The sequence below is a fragment of the Bombyx mandarina genome, chromosome 11 (assembly GCF_030267445.1).
Source record: "Bombyx mandarina strain Sakado chromosome 11, ASM3026744v2".
NCBI classification, from domain to species: domain Eukaryota; kingdom Metazoa; phylum Arthropoda; class Insecta; order Lepidoptera; family Bombycidae; genus Bombyx; species Bombyx mandarina.
In genome coordinates, this window is record NC_143218.1 from 11,590,381 (window position 1) to 11,614,016 (window position 23,636).

The window sequence follows — 23,636 nt, forward strand, 5'->3', positions numbered from 1 at the left end:
TCGTGAATACGAGTTTAGTATATTTATTTTATACATTTATTAGATTACCTATCTAAAAAAATTTGAAAAATATTTTGGACTTAATCACATCTCGGTTCGCTCGATACAATCGATCGTTAAGACCATCAGAGACAATTATTATTATTTAGACCACTATTGGGGGAAAATATTGCTGTTTCTCAGCTATACATTTTGTTATTTAATGACCGACAGCCTTGCACTCCCTGCGTAGAAACGGGGTCGCTTTCTTGTTCTTTTACACGTTTAAGTCCTAATATGTTTAGCAAATACAAGTTCTTATATATAGTTTGTCTCTATTCTTACAAAAACAAAACTGAATCATTGAGAAAACATTGAAGCATGCACAAAACACGCTATTAATATTTAATTTGACTCTGGAACTCAAAAGAGGCCTACGCGACTTTAATATTACGTCACGAAATATTCAAAATATCTACTGAAATCTCAATCATCAAAAATGACTTCCAGGAGTTCCAGTATAGCTTCTATTACAGATCTTTTTCGACCAGAAAAAAATAAGCGACTGCGGTCCAAAGATTTGAGTAGCACACGATTGAATCTTCTCAAAAAAGAAATTAAAACTGACACACATCTTGTACCCTTGGGTGAGAAGTTTTATTAAGTTTTACACTTATGGTCAAACATGGGATATTATATACATAGATAAGTAACCAAATATTGTGTAGCAGTTGTGTTTTCACTCAAGCTACCTACGTAAATAACAGCATTCTCAATTTCTATGATATTTAGTGACCATAAGTATCACGAGGTCATGCGCCAATTGATGGGATTCATTGTGTGAAAGAGAGCGAAGAATTGAATTTTTTTAGGATATCTAGGGTAATTTTAATGTTTACAGATATTTTATTCGATCAATTGGGTACGGATCCTGTCAAAGGATTAACTAGATACAAAGCTCAGGAGCTGTTGGAATATTATGGCTATAACACACTCACGCCAGCTACACAATATGGCTGGACATTAGTATTGTTTAAATCGATGTGTACTGGTAACTGCTCATTACAATTACATATATTTATATAGTCTAGGTATTCCATAGTCACCATGCTCAAAAACGAACTTCTTCTGAATTAAGTGTTATGCACAGTAAGTAATATTTAGTATTATTTACTTCTGGACCGTGTGGTGTCGGCCCCAAAAAGAATAACACCTCCTCTTTTCCTCCCGTGGGTGTCGTAAGAGGTGACTAAGGGATTAACCAAAAAATGGGCAGCAGCGTTCTCGGAGTATCATAACAGCATACTGCGATCGCCAACCCGCATGCCAAGCGTGGCGATTATGGCAACCCCCCAACATGGCTTCTGGGCTAAGATTACAATGATTTTTTTAAATTCTAAATGGCCATGCGAAATCCATGGTTAACTTCACGTTAATCTGTCAGCAAAATCCATGAATATCATAAGCTATACACCAACCCTGGGACACTTTTTACATACCGACTCGGAAGTTCTACTCTGCGAAACGATTATGGTAGAACTAAATCCGCGGGGCAGCAACAACCATGTCCTACCAACAATATTCAACATTGTAATCGCAATGAGAGTTAGTTAGAAAATTAATGGGTGGATACAACACCACAAGGGTGTCACATTCTCGTTGGCCCGTCGATACTAATAACAAAATTACTTGGGTATTACCAGTAAAGTGTGGCAGCTGTGGAGATGGTGGTGAGTACAGTAAAATCTCCTTATTCGGGCTTCCTTGATGATTCCTTCCCTCCTCAATGAAAACGCGAATGCGCGTTTTTATTATACGCGAATTCAGTGCGACCCAATTCCTATATTCGCGGCTTTCTTTATTCGCAGATCTAATCGGTACATACACATTTACAAAATGAATTTCAAGTTGTAGGTATCCAAACGAATTTCCTTTGTAAACGCGCTTTTCCATGTTCACAATTTCTGTATTCACAGCATATTTACTGAAATATAACCCACGAATAAGGTGCTTTTACTATAGTCCAAAAGAGCTTATCCATAATTTTTGCTATAGGTAATGAGGATAAATATGTACTATTAATCAGTAGGTATAAACTTCTAAGTTTGGAAGCTTCTAATATATACTTTCTTTAGGTTTTTCAATTTTAATATGGATTGGTGCACTTCTGTGTCTGATTGCTTATTTGATCGAAATGACAAACAAAATAAATCCGTCTTATGATAATTTATACTTGGGATGTGTGTTAATTGCTGTTGATGTTATTTGCGGACTATTCAGTTTTTACCAGAATTATAAAAGTTCCAAGGTAACTATAAATATTTCCAATCTAGAAAAAGTATTTAATGATTCTTTTGTAATAACAAAAGTGTCGTAATAAAAGTAGCAAACTGGTGTTTACATTTCGAATGCACCAGAAACATTTGTCATATTGTAATATTGGATTTTTGCTTTTTATATAAATACAAGGATTAATTAATAATTTATGATGAAACTTTTCCCGAATTCGACATCGGCAGATAAAAACTTATTACTTTTCGTTTGTATCGAGGATACCTACTCTGTGTTGCGTTGATCCACTTTGACTTCCGATGTACAATTTAAACATTGTACATTGAACATGTAGGAACCATTCCCGGAAACGAAAACAACTAATTTTACTGATAATTTACAAATAAAAAATATTCTAACTTTACTAAAGAAGGTAGTAAGACTTGGGATCATCAAATCGTGAAGATAAAACAAACCACCACACTTTATGATGCTTTCTATGTGCAAATAAACATAATTTACATTAAACATTAAAAGTTACATTATTTATAAGTACGACAAAACTTGTTAATTTTTATTGTAGATTATGAAGACATTCAATAGCATGATACCAGTATATGCTAATTGCGTACGTGATGGTGTAATGGATTCAGAAACACCAGTACGCAATTTGGTTAAAGGTGATATCGTGGAGGTTAAAGCTGGAGATATCGTACCTGCAGACATACGAATTATAGAAAGCAAGGGTTTCAAAGTATGTTTCGTGAAGTACCTCAATAATATTTTAAACTTTAAGACTCATCGATTTCATTTTTTGGAATGTATACTGTTTATTTATGATGTGTATCGTAGTGGTTAAAATGTAACTATATAGTATTATTAAACTATTTGACTTTACGATTACTAACAATGTTTCCTATGATACTGTAATCAAACAAATATGCAATGTACCTACCTAATGTCTGTCTGCACCCTTTATTCACAATCTCATTCAAAGTTTTGTAATAAAAGTATACAATTTCATTAAATTATAATTTCAATAAAAATAAAGGTCGATAATTCGTCATTGACTGGAGAAAGCATTGCAGTCCTTCGAGCAAACGTTGAAGGAACTTCAAATATTCTTGAATCCCCAAATGTGGCTTTTTTTTCAACACAATGTGTCGAAGGTTGGGCTTTAGGTAAATTTCATACAACAAACTATTATTTTGTAAAATTTCTAGAACCACAAGTAGATAATAACTTTTAATTTTGAATTCTATTTTATGGATTTCTATATTTTTTAAAATAGCTTAAAGATAAATTAAAATTTCCTTATCTAATGCTAATTAGACAAAATTATAATTATTTAATTTTATTTATATTTAACAAGATAAAAATTAAACAAAACTTAGTTATTATGACCAAAATGGAAGTCACGCAAAAGGCCACGGAATGGGCTATGTTAGGTATTTCTATACGAGATAGGCGTGCTTAGTGCGAGTTTTTTAACGTTCTCGATAGCGTAAAGGTAAAGGAAGCGTCCCTAGCGGCAAACTTACGCAAACGATCCCATTCCATCATTTTTTTTTTTTTTTTTTTTTTTTTTTTTTTTATGATTGAAAGTTTACTGGTGGCCCGAAGGCCTTTCCAGTTTCACCAGGACAGGTGGGCGAGCAAAGGCTCAGCCAAGAGGGGTGGGATTTGCTAACAACTGCCCGAGCGCCTCCGAAGGAGACCTAACAACTCAAGAGCAATTGTTTCGCGAATGAATCTACTACCGGATCGGAATCGCGACCCGCTGAGAAGATCCGGCGAGAAACTCAGCGGGCTGATGCATGGGTTAGGTTGCACGTCGACCTCTTTGTCGAGTTCGACGAGTACGGTTACCGGGGTCCCTAAGCCTGCCCCTAGTATTAGAGCTGAAGGCATCTAATGCAAAGGTTATTGGATCTGATGGATCCGTAAGGACGTGTCTAGGGCGTCGACGGTGACTGGCTCCTGCATGATCAGGATTCGGAGAGTAGTCAGCGGCGGCAACGATAAGGCGATTATCATGACGCATAGCCTTATCGAAGTATCGTTCCGACGCTGACTTCATGTATTTCCGAATTGATTCGAGGCCCAGGTCGTCGTGTAGGTCAACGTTCCTCACGAACCACGGAGCGCCGACAGCTAACCTGCAAAAGCGGGATTGTAGGGATTGGAGGGTGTCTATGTGTGTGCGGGCCGCGTGAGCGAACACCACACTCGCGTAAGTCATGACGGGCCTTATGCAAGTTTTGTAAAGTGTCACCTTGTTCCGAAGGGACATTTTACTCCGCTTACAGATCATGGGGTAGAGTCTACCGAGAATAAACGCGGCACGGTCACGGACTGATTTTATATGCGGGCGGAATGTCATCGATGCATCCAGGGTAACGCCCAGGTACTTGACGTTCCTGGCCCAGGGTATGGGTTGTCTAAAGAGAGTAATCGGGGGTGTGAGATTCCTCCTCCTAATCCGGGAGGAAATCCGTGTGGAGCTTCCCCTCTGAAATAGCACCGCAGTACTTTTCGCTGGGTTGATGTCTATGCGCCATTTTCGGAACCACTGTCCTAGGGCTAGGGCTGCGCTCTGAAGCTTCTTCGCGATTAGGGACTTATTTCTACTAGAATAGTAAACAGTCGTGTCGTCGGCGAATAAAGCTAAATGGGTCGGCGGCGACCGGGGAATATCGTTGACGAATAAGCTAAATAGGAGGGGTGAGAGGACAGAGCCTTGCGGGACTCCAGCTGTGAGAGGTCGTGGGGAGGAGCGGGTTCCCTCGACTCGATATCGAAAAGAGCGGTTCGACAAGAAGTCCCGTATGATGAGCACGAGACTATCCGGCACGCCCATGTTGAATAGTTTGAAAATCAAACCATTGTGCCAGACTTTGTCGAACGCTTTTGCAACGTCGAAGAAGAGAGCTCCCGTGTATAACGGTTTTGGTCGATTAAGCCCCACAAGAATGTGCTCCGTGAGGCGGTGCACCTGTTGAACGCATGAGTGATTTGTACGGAATCCGAATTGTTCATCGATGAGAATGCCCTTGGATGAGACGAAATCTCTGAGGCGCTTGTAGAGCAGACGCTCATACAGTTTGCCTAGAGACATGAGGAGGCTAATCGGGCGGTAGCTCGTCGGATGATTTTTTGGTTTACCGGGTTTATGTATGCCGATAACGTCCGCTTCTTTCCACACCGCGGGAAAGATACAGTTCGCCATAGCGGCATTGAAAATAGATGCCAACATCACGATGAGTTGGACGGGTAGAAGTTTAATAACGCGGTTAGATATACCGTCGGAACCGGGAGCCTTGCGAGGACGTAGGTCTTTGATCAAGTCTTTAACTTCCATCGGGGTGACGGGTGGTAACGCATCCGAGGGTGGCAAGGAGGCTCTGCGTTCTACCTCACTGTCTACAAATTCTACATGAACAGGGTCCACGGATTGAGTGCTGGGCGTGCACTGGGTTTGCAATGTATCGGCCAGCAGCTCTGCTTTTTCGTCATCATCAAAGGCCGCGAGTCGGCCTGAGGGGCCTACAAGGGGGGGCATAGTTACTACCGTATCCGATTTGAGAGTACGAGCTAAGCGGTAGTAAGACCTTTGGGAGGGCGCGAGTCCTTCTAAGAAATCAGACCATCTGGCATCTCGGACTTCGGCGATGCGAGACTTTACGTCGCGTTGTAGGGCACGCATTCGAATACGATTTTCCGCGGTAGGATACCTGTCGTAGGCGCGTATCGAGGCGTTCTTAGCTCTAAGGAGTTCCCTAATATCGTCGGACAATTTGAAGCGGTGAAGGAAGTCCTCCGCTACAACTTGTTTCGATGACCTATCTAATGTCGAGGTGATGTGTGATGTTAAGATGTCTATGGCTTCAGCGGTATCCTGAGGAGACGGGGTAGAGTCCGGGTTAAACGGGAGCGATGGTGGATCAGATTCAGCCAGGCTGATGCCCAGCGTGTGCCAATCCACCACAGTCCTCGTGACGGGAACGGAATCGGGAGCGCGACCGAGCTTCATGACGACGGGACGGTGGTCTGAATCTAACTCTGAAACTACTTCGATCGAGTGTAAGCGCAGAGTTACGTTTTTTAATAACGCTATGTCGAGTATATCCGGGCGATGCGCGATATTTAGCGGGTAGTGAGTCGGGGTTAACGGAGCGACGATATCGAAAGCGAGATCATCGACTAACGCGTCAAGCCGCCTGCCATTCGGAGTTGTGGTGTGTGAGTTCCACCTGATGTGTTTACAATTTAGGTCGCCCGCCAGAATGACAGAGCTCCCCATACCGAGCAGCGCCTCAATATCACTGCTTAGAACGATCTTATCCGGTGGAAGATAAACGGACGCGATAACGATCGGCGCGTGTCCCGTCAGTGAGATTCGGCACACTGATGCTTCGATATTAGCGAGCGCGGGAGGATCGAGCGGGACGCAATGCAGGGCTCTTCTATAGTAAATAACGGTACCACCACCACGGGCAGAGAGCCTGTCGTTCCTGACCATGTTATAGTTCGCGATTTTAGGGTCACGGCGCGCGGGCTTAAGTAGGGTCTCCTGCACTAAGAAAATGTCAATTTGATGGTCACGCAAAAAATCACAAACCTGATCACGTTGATTTGCGAGACCGTAAGCGTTAAAAAATCCTATTGTTACGGATAAGGGTTTTATTCTACTAATGTACGCCATTGATTACCGGCGGAGTGAGGGGAGGACGTACGTATTTAACGACGCGTATACGTCAGCGTATTCTTGCACAACGGCGATGAAATGTTGTGCAGTGGAGGCGGCGCGAATGGCGTCACCCAAAGCGTTAACACGCTCAAAGTTGATCGACTGGAAAAAGTCGATCGCTAGAGCGAGATTTTCGGACGCGGTCGGAGGGCAGGTCGCGGGGGAGGGACGTATCGCGGGGGTGGGACGAGTCGCGGGGGAGAGAGTTGTAGCCGTGTTCGTGTACGGCAACGGTTTAGCCCAAGCCGAGACGCTGGGCACCGACGCCGGCACGAAAGCAGGCTTAGCCTTCGGCACAGAGGGTACCGTGGCTTTGATGTCTGGGCCGGAAGCTCGGAGGCGGTTTTGACGGGCGACGCGGCGATTTATTTTTGGAGCTCGGGGGCATCCACGGTAGTTCGCGGGGTGACCTTGTGTTCGGCACAGGACACAGCTAGGCGGTTCCGTCGCGGTTTTTTGGTCGCGAGCGCAGAGGGCCGTGGCGTGATCGCCCAAACACTTAACACATCGGGGGCGCGCGTGACAGTTACGGGAAGAGTGCCCGTACAGTTGGCAGTTATGGCACTGACTAGGAGTGCCTTTTTTATGGGGGACTTCGACGGCAATACCGGAGAGCCTACAGACAGTCCGAATGTTAAAAATTTGCTTACCCTCGGGGGTAGGCTGGAGGGCGACTAAAACCATATTGTATGGCTCCCTACCGCGGCCGGTGTGCATGCGGTGCACGGAATTTACTGGTAGGCCTTGTTCTATCAGATCTGCCTTGACGAGATCGGCATCTAGCTCCTTCGGGATTCCACGTATGACAACGCGGAGTTCGCGCTCCTCCTGGAGCGTATAAGTGTGGAAACTTATACGCTCCTTTCGGAGGTAACTTGAGAGGGCCCTATGGTCGTCGGGTGTCGTTACTTTTATTTGAATCCCGTTGGCGAGATTACGGGCGCTGGCAAAATTAATATTTTTGGCCTTAAGGGCCAGGGAAACTCGGTCCCAAGCTGCCTTCTCTTGAAGGATAACCGGGGGAGGGGTCTGAGTTTTAGATTGCGCCACCGGTCGCGGCGACGGAGTGGCACGGGCTGGAGGCGCAACGGGAGTCTGAGGGCGGGGGCGCGACGCGTTCGCGGCTTTGCTAATTTTAGCGGCCGCGAGAGCTCGAGACTCCGCGGCACGCTTCTTACCCTTTTGTACCAGGGTGAATCCATCCGTCGATGAGGCGGGGGCGAGGTCGACCTCCATCTCCGAGTCAGAGTCGGAGGACGAGGAGGCGGGCGCAGGTGACCTACAAGCAGGAGTTTTGGAGGGCGCGACGGAGGCCGCGGATGATCGCGCTGCTGGAACGGTGGCCACGGCGGACGACGCAGTAGTTTTACTCGCCAGTATAGGCGACGCGGGAACGGCAGGCACGACGGAGGCTGCGGTGCTCGATGTAGACGCTTTGCACGCAGGTACAGGCGACGCAGGAGCAGCGAGCACGGCGGAGTCTTCGAGAGAGCTCGCAGTGTGATTGGCCTTGAAAGCCAGAAACTCTGAGGCGAGCTGTGGGTGACGAAGTCGGAGGAATTCCACGAATACAGCGTCCATGATCGCTGAGTACCCAGGTGGGGCGGCCCCGGGTCTTGAAAACACTCGCCTTGCGGCGAGGCCCCAACTTCTCGGACCTGAGCGGTTCTATTGAACACAGGTGGCAATGCGGCGCGATTACTACAGGACAAAGAAAAAGCACAACAAAACAGAAATTACAAAAAGAAGCAAAACAAATAAATACTTGCAGGAAAACACTTTGTCGGCAAATGTTCCACGAACACAAAAATAACTAAAACAAAACAAATAAAAGCTTCCAGGAAACACACTTGGTCGGCAGATGTATCACGAACACAGGCCGCGCGAACAATGGCCGGGCTAACAAAAGCCGGGCGAACAAAGACCGGGCGATCGAGTGGACGATGAGCACGTCCGCACGTGACGGGTGCCTCTATCGGAATGACCATTCCATCACTGAAGTAGGAAACCTATGGAAATGAAACGTCAACAAAAAAATCGTGCCACTGTGACGTCATCTGGCCACAAAACATGGCGGCTTTAGTGCTGCCCAGAAGATTTTAATGTTAGTAGGTTTTATCGATAAACGTTCTTGGCTTATTTTATTTTAAATATTGTTGAGTATTAATGTATTTGTAGAATTTATACTTTAATAGGAAGTAAGTATATTGTTATGTGCAAAGATGATGTGATTTAGATATTATATGAAATCTAAGACGAGTTCGTGCTTCAAATTTTCCAAGTAAACGATATGACGATTTTTTAAATTTGCTACACTGATTTTATAAAGTTGTCGTTTGCCGCAAAACATAAAAATATGGCATAGTACAGTGCCATCAGCCCATTTCTAGCATGCTGAATGTTATCGTATTTTGAGTACGTGTTTTTCTTAGACTATTACAATCTATTTTAATTGTTTTGCTGACCTAAAGTCCGTAACACACTACCGCAGCGCACCTCAAGGAAGGTGCACCGCACTACCGCACCGCACGCAAATTTTCAACTTATCAAGAGACCGCCTGATAAAAAAAAACACCTACAGAACATTTATTCGTTAATGAAATTACAAACGTCATTCCTTGTGACTTCCTCTCTAAAATCACTTAATTAATAAATATTTAACGAATTTACAATAGTGTTTTACTCACTGCGGAATAAAACTATTTTATTTAAATAGTTCCGAAGAGATTTTGTCGGTAGCCGTTTTCCCGAAATATCTAAACAGAATGTCTAAATATGTTTTGATGACATATTTTAAAGAGGTATTTATGATTAGTGTCATGATGAATAGATTCCGACCGAAAAACGGTGTCCGATATTTCGGATTCAAATATATTCAGTGTATAATTTATGTTTCGGATGAGGGCTCCATAATGAATTTAAATATATATAGATAATAGTTTTGGGGCATCGACCTTCTTGAGATCCTATAAAATATGTTTTAATTATTATTTTTGTATGTTTTAAGCATGATAAAATTAGAAATTTTATATAAGCAATCATATTAAATCGATATCAAAGTCAATAAATAATGTACAACCCAAAACAGACGGCCGAACTGACGTGACAATGACATTTGGCGCGCTAAACATGGCGGATTTTCGGCCTCATTAGACGGAGACGGAGACATTTACGTGTATTCATGTTTCATTTTATGTACGCACTGAAATACTGTTATATTGTTTTCCTGCGAGTTAAAGTGCTGAGTAAGAACGAGATAGATATATGTTTATGTGTGTGCCTTCAAAATGGGTGCCATTTATATAAGCAATCGTACGTATAGAACAATATGTCGTGTCCCTACTATATAGGTCTATGCATTCCATACAAATATGAGCTAACTTTTACGCTATCGAGTACGTTAAAAAATTCGCACTAAGCACAAGGGTGCGCTATACTGAAATGTTTTGTTTTTATTGTTATCGTTTGTTACTTAATTCTTACATTATTGTTTAAACATGACTAATTTTGATTTCAATTTATTAAAGCCGTTAAGTTTTTTTTTTAAATGTTTGTATTAAGCGATTTATTTCAAACTCAATGCTTCACAGGAGTCGTGTTATGCTGTGGAGACTTGACAGCCTTGGGTAGAGTGGCTGGCCTAGCAGCTCGACTAAAACCTGCTTTATCTCCACTAGCTCGGGAGCTCAAAAGTTTTATGCGTTGTATGTCTTTATGGGCTCTTTGTCTTGGATTTTTTTTAGCCATTGCATCTTTAATAATAGGATATCCTTTCATGCAGACAATAATTTTTGTGATCGGTATCATTGTTGCGAATATTCCTGAAGGTAAGACTATTGGTAATTGGAAAAAAATTAAGATGAGGGATTATATCAACAAATCAGCCATTCATTTGCATATTTAGGCTTACAACCTACAGTAACAGCTTCGCTAACGTTAACGGCTCAGCTAATGGTGAAGAAGCAATGTCTTGTTAAGAACTTAGATGCGGTAGAGGCTTTAGGAGCATGCACTACCATTTGCTCGGATAAAACTGGTACTTTAACTCAGAACAAGATGTGTGTACATCACATTTGGATGTGGAACCAAACATACAATGTGTCCAAGATAGGTAGGTAAAAAATTAAAACAATACCGACTTAAACAGCATTTTACTAACCGCTAATGTTCAAACACTTTGCATTTCAGATTCCGAAAAAAATAATAAAGGTATTTAAAAAAATAATCTACGACTTACATTTTGAAACATTCATAATAATATAATTCATTAATTCATTTTAAATGTATTATATTTTATACTCTTAGTTTTCCAGAGTTTGACGATATGTGGAGCTCTCTGTAGTACCGCTAGCATTCAAAGTGATGGTAATATAAGCGGCGATGCCTCAGAAAAAGCTATTTTAAATTTTTTGATGGAGCACGACGATCCAATGACCATTCGTGATAATTTTCCTAAAGTCGCAGAAATACCTTTTAATTCTGCAAATAAGTACCAAGTAAGACAATAGGCATTGTACAACTTCATGAAAGTTAGGATTCTGGTTAGTAATTTTAGATGTATTGTTTCAGGCGAGCGTATGTCTTAACAAATATGATTCAAAATTTGTAGTACTAATGAAAGGAGCACCTGAATATATAGCCAATCGATGTGCTACCATCGCCCTAAAAACAGGAAATACCCCATTAACAAAGGAAATGATGAAAGTGGTAGAATTAGCTACTGAAAAACTGGCCAACAGCGGTAACAATAAAAAGCACTGACAGATAATTTAACATATAATCGTTCCTTTTCTTCCTACAATTTATATAACGGTTTGTAGGTGAGAGGGTGTTAGCATTTGCTGATTTAACATTGAATACGAAAGAATTTCCAATTGACTTTGAATTTGACATAGATAATATTAATTTTCCACTGGACAAACTACGATTTTTAGGACTTTTAGGACTTATGGATCCTCCTAGACAAGAGGCAAGTTTGAAGTAGTTTTCATTTTATATATTTATTCAAGATTCGGCCTTCTTCCGTTCAATAATAGCTAAACCTTTCAACAAAATTACGTTAAAAATCTTGGACAGCATTAAGCAGTGCTAAAAGTGAACACGATTAAAAGAGTGTAAAAATGCAAACGACGAGAAGAAGATAGTCGAGACTGCTCATCAACACAATTAATATTGTTTAAATTGTTTTTTACTCTTTTTTTTCCTACCTAAGCTCATAGCCTTGAGAAGCTATATCAGCGTCGGCTTAACTAGTAGGTGAGCTCACGGAGCTCAAACCTGATGAGGTTGCTAACGCGAACCCTAGCAAGAGTCGTGCTTCGCGGAATCTACCACCGGATCGGAAACGCGACCCAGTGAGAAGATCCGGTGAGAAACTCAGTGGGCTGTGTCTGAGGGCTAATTTACTCGTCGAGCCCTTCGTCGCAAGCGACGGGTTCGACGAGAACGTTTTTTACAAGTACCAGATTTTCGCTTAGATACTCATTATGAATGTAACTAGGTTGGTAATGCAATACGTCGTGTACGCGAAGCTGGTGTCCGAGTGATGATGGTAACTGGCGATCACCCCGCCACGGCCCGAGCAATTGCTCATGAAGTCGGCATCGCTACATCAGAAAACTGTTATATTATCACAGGCACTGAACTGCGAGATATGAGTTCAGATGTACTGAACTGGACTCTAGAAAAATATTATGAAATTGGTTAGAATAAATATGACCTAAGTTCTTAGATTTTTTTTTTTTTCACGCGACGTATACAATTATAAAAAACTAGCCGTAGGTACTCGCCCGCTTCGCTGGGCATTGAAATTGACATTATTATTTATTGTCATTATTATTATGGAGTCCAACACTCATATAAATATTAGCCTATCCATTAGGTACATGTATTTTCTACATGAATACCAAGTTTCGAGTCAATCGGATGCATGGTTCAGTAGTTATAACGGAACATCCGTAAAAACCACTGTAGATGTCTATATTAGTATAGATATAGATTAAGAACAACTTTAATTAGCAGCTGGTTTACAAATGATTTAGATCTATGAGAATTGTAAGATTCTTTTATATCTATCCGTCTATATCTTCCGAGAGCGCTTCATACAAGTCTCGTTAACAGCTTAGCGCACAATGACAAGAAATCTTATCATTGACAGCATTCTCAAGATTTTAAACAGCAATTCTCACCAATCGAGCGTAACTCGTAGCGTTTGTTCACACTAGCCAAGAAAATTCATTCCTGATATTTTGGCCTACTCATACTGGGGAAATCTTATTGTACAATGAATGCATGCGTAAAATAATAACCAGTTTGACTTATAATTGAAGATTCATACAATTATACCTGAGGATTTATTGGGAAAATGTAATATTTTTCGTTTCATACGCAGTTTTTGCCAGAACTTCCCCGACCCAAAAACTTCAGATAGTTGAAGCCTGTCAGAGCAGAGGTGATGTGGTGGCGGTGACTGGTGACGGAGTCAACGATGCGCCTGCCCTGAGGAAAGCCGACATTGGCATTTCTATGGGCCTTACCGGATCACAAGTATATCTACAATCGCATTTATAATTATTTTAACAGGCAGCACGGTAAGATGTAATAGTATCATTAATATGTAGGTAGGTTTTTACATAATAGGTCTTTGAACCTATGAAGTTGTCGTTTAGTATACACTTTTACGGTAGGCAACGGCTTGACTCTGCCCCTGGCTTTGCTGACGTCCTCGAGCGACGGTAAACACTCACTATCAAATGGGCCGCGTGCTCGTCTACCTACAAGAGCAATAAAAAAGTTATTTTTTTTATATTTTTTTTCTATTAATCGAAATTGCACCCATGGTTTCAATGCATTTCTGCCAGCACAATCGTAATTTTTAATGCCCCTCTTGAAGAAGTTTGGAGTCACCTTCAAAGGCAATTTGTGCTGTCTTTCTGGTATTAAATTATTTCCTTGCTAAGGAATTATCCAAACTTTAGAATAAATAGAAGGCAGTCGGCATGAGGTTTCGATGGTTTGGTGAGTACGGTGGATAACACAAAACTTCCAACCCTAGCTCTTGTAGCTTAGAGACCGTCTAACCTCATATTTAAATGTAAGAACTAAACATTTCATCATTGTGGTTTTATTTAATAGGTGATTGCGGCTTTATCAATAATTTTCTTAAAAAGCAACCAGATTAAAAAAACTTTTGAAATAATTAAATAAATACTGTATTTAGCACGTCATAGGGACTAAAGGTTCATTAGACTTTCGTTGTAATATTTAATCGTCATTGACCACATCTTCAACCTTTTATTAATAAACATAAATTTTAGGTTTCTAAGCAGACAGCCGACATTGTTTTAATGGACGACAACTTTGCTACTATCGTTACTGGAATAGAAGAGGGAAGAAAAATATTTGACAATCTGAAAAAATCCGTTTGCTACATACTAATTTCAAATGCGCCCGAAATACTTCCCGTTCTGATGTTTATTTTATTTTCAATACCACTGCCATTGGGTTAGTTTAATATTTATTACGTGAAACTTCTTTGGTTTGTTATTTAAATTATATTATACTAGTGACCCGCCCTCGCTTCGCTTCCGAAACTAATTTATTATTGATTTCTCCACTATTTAATGAATGTTATTATAAATATATACCTTCCTCTTCAATCACTCTATCTATTAAAAAAACCCGCATCAAAATCCGTTGCGTATTTTTAAAGATTTAAGCATATATAGGGACAGACAGATATAGGGACAGAGAAAGCGACTTTGTTTTATACTATGTAGTGACAATAATATTTACTTTTCAGGAGTAATGACAATAATATGCGTTGATTTAGGGACTGATATGTGGCCAGCTGTATCTTTAGCTTACGAATCCGCAGAATCTGATGTAATGGCTCGGGTTCCTCGTAAGTCCGAGAGGCTGGTCTCAGCGAGAATGTTGAGGCAGGCGTACGGTCATTTGGGACTTATGGAATTCGCTGCCGGCATGTACGCTTACTTCATAGTAATGGCTGAGCACGGATTTTATCCGGCTGCATTGATCGGTATTAACCTTATATCTTTAAACGAGCAATTCTTGTATATAAATATATATATAATCTGAATCTCGGAAACGGCTCCAACGATTTTCATAAAATTTAGAATACAGGAGATTTCGGGGGCGATAAATCGATCTAGCCACGATTTATTTTCAGAAAATGTTGTGTGTTTTATTCGTGTTTTCAATAATCAACTTTATCGATAATTTTGATTTTTTCTTTAAATAACCAATTCATATTTTTTATTATTCTGTCGTTAAGATCGAAAAATATTATTCATATTTCATCATTTTATCAAAAAAAATACCTAACTTTGCTCGGTCATTATCTAGTAATACTAATAAGTCTAACGTTTCGGTCTTTTGCGCTTTATTTACATAATGTTAATTCGATTCAAGGTATTCGAAAGAAATGGGACAATGTAGCTATAAATGATCTCGAAGACTCTCTAGGTCAAGAGTGGACTTATGCTGAAAGAAAAGAACTGGAACGAGCCGCCCAAGCAGCATATTTCGTCGCGATAGTTGTAACTCAAATGACTAATGGAATAATATGCAAAACACGATTCAATTCGTTTTTTCAAGTTGGTTAGTATTCCCTAGAATTCGTATTGATACTTCTTGTAGAAATACAGACTATCTAACCAGCGGCCGAAAACATTTATTATTAAAAAAAATTATAAAAACTGTTGGTAAACAACGAATTTGGTTGTGCCCGTATCATTGATGGTGTCCATGACTAACGGCAGCCACATACAAAGTGAACATTAGTTAGTTTTCATATTGTGGCTATAAACTGGGTTATAATGATTTATCGTATTTATGCTTACGAAGGTAGACGAGTATTCGGCCCATTTGGTAATGAGTGATCAATATCGCTCATGGACATCACTAATGCCAAGGGTATAGTCAAGCCGTCGGTCGCCACTTACGATTCCAAATCTTGTTTCAAAGACGCGTGCTCTTAAGAAACATTGTGGAAAGAAGGGAGTCCCAGAACCGAATGGTACCTACATGGTAAAAATATTGCGCTGGTTTTTCTAGCAGCGCTTTGTGGGTGAAAATAGCTCTTGCTTGAAAATATTTCTTGCAGTAGCGGCTTTTCCGAGGTAATAGGTAATGTAAAGGTAAAATACGAAATAACTGGAGCATCTAAGTCCTCAAAGCATTATAAAAACCAAACAGCCCTATAAATTCTGTATTTCTGTATAGTGTTAAAACATATTTTATGATATTTGAGAGACCTGGCCCATTTTATTTAAAAAGCAAAACTGCGTCATTGAATTGATGCCTGCAAAATACAATAATGTACCTAACAAAATTATACTCAACACTTTTTGTTTTCAGGAATGAGGAACAGAATTTTAAATACGGGACTGGTCTTTGAACTTATTCTTGCATGTTTATTGTGCTATATTCCTGGGTTGAGCAATTTTTTTCAAACATATCCAATACGAGTGAGATGGTAGGACCTCTTGTATTTAAGTTTAGCTAAGCTGACTCTTTTACTCATCTAGATAAAATATAAAGACCTTAATCATTATCTTTTGCTTTAAGTTATCCTGTGATATAATCTGCAAAGCATAAGTAGATTAATGTAGTGCTTTCTTAGATTTTCCTATTTCGGTGACATCATTAAAACTATTTTTATAGTTTGATATCGCGTTTTTTTACAGTAATTACTTACATTATTTGTAACATTTCGAATACTTTTTACTTACCGTGATCACGAACTAACTAAATATTTATTCATCGACGTTTGAATATTGTACGTCTAATTTTCAATATATTTTTTTTATTGATACCTAAATTTCTTTGCACATAAAAAGAATTAATAGTAATTTGAGTAGAACAAACTGCCAGACTGCAAACTATTCGGAACATCGCAAATAATATAATGAAAATAATTAACGCAGGATTATAACGTAAAAATATTTTTAATTATACATAATATTTATGATTAGTTCTATCTACCATATTATTATGATTTTATCTATGACTAACTGTATTGACTATTAATAATATGTTATTTGTTTAAGGTGGTTTTTGGCTATACCTTTTGCAGTGCTCATGTTTGTGTTCGACGAATTCCGAAAATATTGCATCCGTAATGTTATGTACAACGGATGGTTTAATAATCTTTCATATTATTGATTTTATTAAGAACAAAATGGAATTAAATAAAAATACAATATACACTGATGCAATTTTAATTTAAACGAATCCATTTAATAACATTAACCCGTACGGAGAGCGTAATAAAATTAAAAATTACTAAAATATTACAAAGAACTAAGTTCGTATTTATAAATTTAAAACTATTTATAAAAATCTAAAAGATATGTCAACATTTTTAGAATTTAAATCAACTTTACACTTTATTGCACATAATCAGGCAAGTTTAATATTAACTTAACAAGGGTCTGTAACGTGACACAACCTTTACAATTAACGTCTTTTATTTTTTAATATCCAATAAAATCTAGAAAGAAAGAGAGCGAGAATGCGTTCACTGGATTATTAGAAGAGATATACAATAATTTATAAACGAGGCAAAAACGATGTGTAAAAATATTTTTGTACGCGTGAGTGATTAATTCCCGAAAACTAAAAAACAAAAAGAAAGCGCTAATGATTTCTCGCGATACTAAAAAAAATGTGATTTCTTGCTTATGTATTGTAATTCTTATTGTATCTGTATTAACCTTTTTGTTTAAATTTATTAAATGGACATAATTATATGATTTTAAACCAAATATTAAGATTTTGAGATTAAAGTATTAAATATATTCTCATGAACTACCTACTATATAAATAAGAAGGGACAGCCCAAGTAATGTCTGTTACTGGAAAATAAAATAAAATATAATTGAAGTTAACTGGAATGAGATTTGATTAAATTATATTATAACTCAGTAAAATGGTAAGAATTTACTCAGACGTCATAGAACTATTTGAAAGAATTCGAGAGAACTTATTTCTAAAAACTAAACGGTTAATACCCTTCTTACATGTCTACTAAGTCTGAAGATACAATAAATTAACAAAATAAGATAATTCTCATTGCTTTGTCAGTCAACAATTCAGCAACTCAATCGAAATCCACAGTATAACAAAACGAGAGTGTGTCTGCCAGCCTCCGTTTTAGATTTGGGGTAAATCTCAATTTTCCAATACGTCTATAATTTATTTTCCGTTATTTTTGAATATTTTATTATAATTTTTGCTTCGGTGAAAGTCATATTATACCCTGTATATACTCAAAATACTCAAACGATGCTCAAATTTTTTATTTAAATTACATTTGCTTAATCGACTTTATAGTTCTGTTGAGCCATTGAAGAAAATGCCTAAACAATCAACTGTATTATTAAGTCGCGTCAGTCACCAAACTTTTAGTATACAATAAGTGAATCTATTTAATTCCAAATTTTAAAATTAAATGTCGCTGCTTAAACTATCTCATTCTGCTTATGACTTCCCAAACAAATAACTTAGTTTAGAAACACATTTTTTCGGATATATTGTATTACAAACTTAACAGTTCAACTTAGATCACGACTGTTAGGATCACTAACTCCAGCAATTTTTCCGTCCCAATAACAAGTATTCCTAATATAATGAGAGGCACGATGGCGCCATAGTCAAAACCAGCTGAACAAGATATGTGCTGGTATCATAACGCAAAATGAAGGAGGAGTTGGTTTAGTTTTGGTATTACAGAGTCGAGACAATCTGACGCGTCACGAGCACAGCTTGGTGCTACAAATAAATACTACTATTACTTACGAAAATTAATTTGTAACAAATTTTTTAGATTTTTTTTGAGATTTGCACAAAGGCGCATAAGATTATTTAGTGTTCAGATTAGTCTAAAAGTAAATTGAGAATATTTTTATTAGTTTATTAAGTAGTTCAACAAAGCAGAGATCTTTCGATACGCTGTTCAATTTAAATTTGAAAAAAGAAATAGCTTATTCCGAATACCGGTCAATATTAGCTATAATTAAATGTAACATGTAATGTATTACACGATAACAGTAAACAAGGTCAATGGTTCCGCAGTTTGGGTTCGAGCAGAGAGTTCGCACCGGGCGCGCTACGCATATCCGCGATAGAGTGACGAGCCTTCAGCAAAATCTCCTCGCGACAAACTTCATCTTGTAACAAACACCCAATGATTTTAGCTACAATTGTCGATGGTGGAACATGAGGATTCCCTGGAATTACGAAAATCATATATTTTAATATTATGCTTTTATTAGCTTCAGACGTAGGTATGTATGTTTGTAACGGAATCTTTGAACATGATTTTGACCACCTTCAAAACGTCGGATTAACTCGAAATTTGGTATACTTCATAAGGACTGATGACAATTCAATATTTAAAAAAAATTTAAAAAAATTAAATTCAACTAAAAAATGAAAAATAAATAATGGTTAAAAAACTAACAAATTACGCTTTTATAGAAAATCCAACCAAAAAACAGAAAATAAATTTTAATAAATTTGAATTAATAATAGTGTAAGAAAAAGTGATTTTATTGTCAAAAAGCGTGGGGTGCTTTTCAGGATATTATCAAAATAGCCCTTCTACTCATATCTGTTCATAAAATATTTATACCTACTTATACCATGCACCCCACGCTTTTTTTACAGTAAAATTATTTTTCTTACACTATTTTTAATTCAAATTTATTTTCTATTTTTTTGTTGGATTTTCTATAAAAGGGTATTTTGTTAGTTTTTTTAAACTATTATTTACTTACTAAGTAATACATAAGAGTCGACATAAGTTCCTCAAAAAAAATTACTATAACATTATTCATGCATGATAAAATAACAACATACTAATTTTAGTTTCCTATTCGGAGTCAAGTAAGATTACACGAGGAAGGACACGACCATTAATTAGTTCCAACCACAACAATAAACAAAAAATTTAATATATACACATAAATAAAATTTAATTTTAAAATACTTACTGTACAGCAATCTCAGGTACTCTGTACTGCTTATGATAATTTGATGTGACCGGTTTCATAAAACGGCATACAGGTGTACAGTGCTCTGTTAGTTCAGTTAGATTTGTTAGTTCCAATGTTGTTCTAGAATTTCTCCTCCACCATTGTTAATAATATGTTTATTAGTAATGATTAAGTTTTTTTTTGTTTGTTTTTGTTTCCTGTTTTTTCCTGTATAGCTTAGGTTAGGTTATATCTCATTACGAAAATGGTTCCTAATTGAACATGATTGCGAATTGATAATTAGTTGGGTTTTGTACAATTTTAAATTATGCTATGCTAAGTAAGTTACCATTATCAAAACGTAATAAAAAAATTGACTAATCTAATGATTAAATTAATTTAAGCATGAATTTAGGCGGTATTAGTTTTCTTGATTGAATTAGTAGCGTAAATCTGTCAGTAAGCCTTGACAAAAACTATGAAGGCGAATCTACTTTCTAAAATCCGTTATATATAACGTGTGGAGGTTTTTCACTTTTAGGTCAAATAAATATTAAGAAAGTACAAAGACAAAATAGTTAAGTATTATTTTTCTAGATTCTAAACCTTCTTTTTCTATTTTTGTAGAGTTAAGACAGAGATAAATCTCAACTGTTTGGAAATTTTGTCTTTCTTTAAATTGTCATTAGTAATATTTTTCTTTTTATTTGCTTAGGTGGATGGATGAGCTCACGGCCCACCTGATGTTAAGTGGTTACCGCAGCCCATAGAAATCAACGACGTAAATGCCGCCACACACCTTGAGACATGAGTTCTAAGGTTTTACAGTACAACGGCTGCCCCACCCATCAAACCGAAACGCATTACTGCTTTACGGCTGAAATGGGCAGGGTGGTGGTACCCACCCGTGCCGACTCGCAATACGTCCTACCACCATTAAAAAGAAGAAAGTATAATAAATCAAATGAATTCATAATTTGATGTGTCAGTGATTATGGTCATTGGACTAATGTTAGAAGTAGATATACATACTTATTATACAACTTGATAACATGAGCGCTTTCACATTTAGATTTTTAGTTACATTACGAGTAACTACATTTTTATTGGATGAAACCCTGTCTAAGAAGAAACAATAGTTCACCCTCATAAATCAATCGTCATGTAAAATTTCCCACGACCTTCCACTCCCATATTATAAAAGAACACGAAACATAAAATCAAATCACTAATTGTTACAAACCTGTCAGACCCCTGTATCCGAAAATTCCACAATCATGCATTCTCATTGAATGATGTTCATTCTTTATAAATTCTTCGGTGCTTATACCCTTAAGCTGTAATAATAAACAACAGAAATTTTTAACTTTATATCTTGAAATATAACAAACACTTCTAATGAAACTATCAACATACTCTTGAGGGACCCAAAAATCTATCAGGTATTCTTTGTAATTTTTGCTGTTTTTCACTTGGCCCAAAGCCTAAGGCAAGTAAAACCGATTCTGCGTCTACTTTTCTGGCTCCTAACACGTTCAACACGGAACTGCCACTCGAGCCACTAGCATCAGACTGCAAAATAAAATCAATTTGTTTGTATTCAATATAAAAAAAATATAGAGGGTAAGTTCAGGTAAATATTATGCTATAAAATAGATAAACATAATAAGAACTTTTTTTTCATGTTTTATTTGTATTATTTTGCCAAGTTTCCTTTATAATCGAAAATATTAAGAAACGATCAAATCGAATTTAAAATATTTACTGATAAAGTATGCAATGCATAAAAAAATCGAGATTGTATTTTGTTATTAAGGCAGGTTAAAATATGACCACAGACAACTAAATAATATCATTACCTGTAGAGAATGATCCCTAAATAATGGATTTTTTAATTTTGGTGAGTATCCTTCTGACTGAACCGAGTGGTCTCTCTGTAGTCTTTTCACACTGCCTCTATGAGGAGTACTTGTTAGCATAGCGCTGTCCAATGATTTTCTTTTCCATGTATCTTTAGGGCCAGGTACATCTAGATTTATTTCTTCTTGTAACTTCAGTTTTATGGTTTCTACTACAGTATTTTCAGTGGTGGTGTCATCAGGTTTACTGTCTGATTTGTCTGTTGGTTCTGCTTGATCTTCATCAGGGTTTACAATCTCGCTGTTGGACTGTGTTGGCAATGAATCGAGCCACTGCTGTACGGGACTGCTTCGCCTCATATCGTCTATTATGCCACCAAGCCAACCACGAACTTTTTTTTCAAATATTGTAGAGACCGATTCTTTAAATGAATCTGTGAGAAACGTGACAGTTATAGCATATGGAAATAATAAAAACCATTCAATATATGTATGAGGACGATAAATTTTACCATACATATTAAATAATCCAAAACTTACAATTAAAAAAAAAATAGTGGTACTTTCATAAAATTTAGGGATTACACACCCATACATGAGGTGACTATTTCTAAAACCAGAACATAATTCTTTTGGGCTTAGAGATTGAAATATTCATTGCAGGATGTACTTAATATAAATACTATTGGGACTTCTTTCTTGTTGTTTCATGTCAATGTTGATGGCACAATTTATTGTGATATCAACAGGCTTCTGTGAACACCTAAAACCAGGCAAATCATGGTTGTCTTATATTGGGAGAGTATTTTTACTATATACTTTATGAAACATAAGGGACATTAACAGTATTAATTAGTAAGACAATTCCGAGTTCAACAATATTAATAGTATATATTATACAATAATATTTATCACTAGAAAACAATACAAACTGAAATGTTCGTGAAACAAACCTTGTTTGTTGTCCATATTATTTCAAAGGAGCGCTGCATGCAATAGGAGAGATAATTTTATGAGATGGTCAAACATGCTGTGTAGCAATACAACTTTAATCCAAAAAAAATACCATATGTGTCATGATTAAGATACTTACATTCTGTTTAATACTCTCGTTGGTTTGTTTTTAGTGTACAAATGATTTTTACTTATGTGTGAAAATGAAATAAATTACGAGTATATTCCTATAGTTTTGCTTTTAAATCAGTACATCGCTATCGTAAATACCCCCATTTCAGAAAAATTATAATTAATATGTAGACGTTCGCTGACAAATATTACACAATTAGATTTATATAGATTTATACCAGATTCTTGTGCACAAACTTTTTTTTACTGCTTAATATTGTAAATAATTGTAATATCTCGATTTTATTCCCAGACTTGAAACTCATACGTTCCTATACAATGTCAATGTCACTTTATGTCATTTTCAGCTGTTGTGATTGTTTTAATGTGTAATAACCATCAAGGACTTCTTGTCTATTTGGCGAGAACGCGAGGAGTTAAGTTGTATGATTTGTTATATTTTGTCCATTTAGTGTTTCTTCAGGTTTATAAAATTATATTATAAATTTGTAGTAAAGGTGGTTTATTAACTGTTTAATATCTGTGAAAGTGCACAAAGTGGGAAAATGAAACAAAGCCGCTGGGCGTAACTTCTCAGGATCCTCCAATAAGTCCACTGAGAAAGTCTCAGTAAATGACTACCATTTTACTGAGATTATATTTCATCCCATATCATCTCATCTCATTTAATTCAATTTCATTTCATTTCAT

The 23,636-nt window shown here is 37.5% G+C and overlaps 2 protein-coding genes across 5 annotated transcripts; one reads left to right on the forward strand and one right to left on the reverse strand.

Annotated features, from left to right (window-relative positions):
- Positions 1 to 178: 178 nt before the first annotated feature.
- On the forward strand, positions 179 to 17,210 carry LOC114243712 (sodium/potassium-transporting ATPase subunit alpha). The gene is made up of 18 exons (XM_028175304.2): positions 179 to 626; positions 881 to 1,030; positions 2,115 to 2,287; positions 2,834 to 3,004; positions 3,302 to 3,431; positions 10,591 to 10,827; positions 10,905 to 11,111; positions 11,189 to 11,209; positions 11,306 to 11,496; positions 11,570 to 11,741; positions 11,821 to 11,969; positions 12,501 to 12,702; positions 13,392 to 13,546; positions 14,317 to 14,503; positions 14,802 to 15,041; positions 15,434 to 15,622; positions 16,382 to 16,499; positions 17,074 to 17,210. Exons 1-18 carry the CDS (start codon positions 479 to 481, stop codon positions 17,186 to 17,188), a joined length of 2,955 nt encoding a protein of 984 aa, XP_028031105.2. The 5' UTR covers positions 179 to 478; the 3' UTR covers positions 17,189 to 17,210.
- Positions 17,211 to 17,228: 18 nt separating this feature from the next.
- On the reverse strand, positions 17,229 to 23,478 carry olf186-M (Ki-ras-induced actin-interacting protein-IP3R-interacting domain olf186-M). 4 transcript variants are annotated; one of them, XM_028175245.2, is made up of 7 exons: positions 22,954 to 23,286; positions 22,814 to 22,846; positions 21,861 to 22,294; positions 21,418 to 21,573; positions 21,245 to 21,338; positions 20,020 to 20,104; positions 17,229 to 19,254 (listed from the first exon to the last, which is right to left on the reverse strand). In XM_028175245.2, the coding sequence occupies exons 2-7, from the start codon at positions 22,827 to 22,829 to the stop codon at positions 19,218 to 19,220; spliced, it is 822 nt and encodes a 273-aa protein (XP_028031046.1). In that variant the 5' UTR covers positions 22,830 to 22,846; positions 22,954 to 23,286; the 3' UTR covers positions 17,229 to 19,217. The 4 variants fall into 4 exon arrangements, with proteins under 4 accessions (XP_028031046.1, XP_089587619.1, XP_028031044.1 ...); XM_089731493.1 differs by lacking the exon at positions 22,814 to 22,846 and having other exon boundaries at positions 22,954 to 23,478; XM_028175243.2 differs by lacking the exon at positions 20,020 to 20,104 and having other exon boundaries at positions 22,954 to 23,285.
- Positions 23,479 to 23,636: the final 158 nt, after the last annotated feature.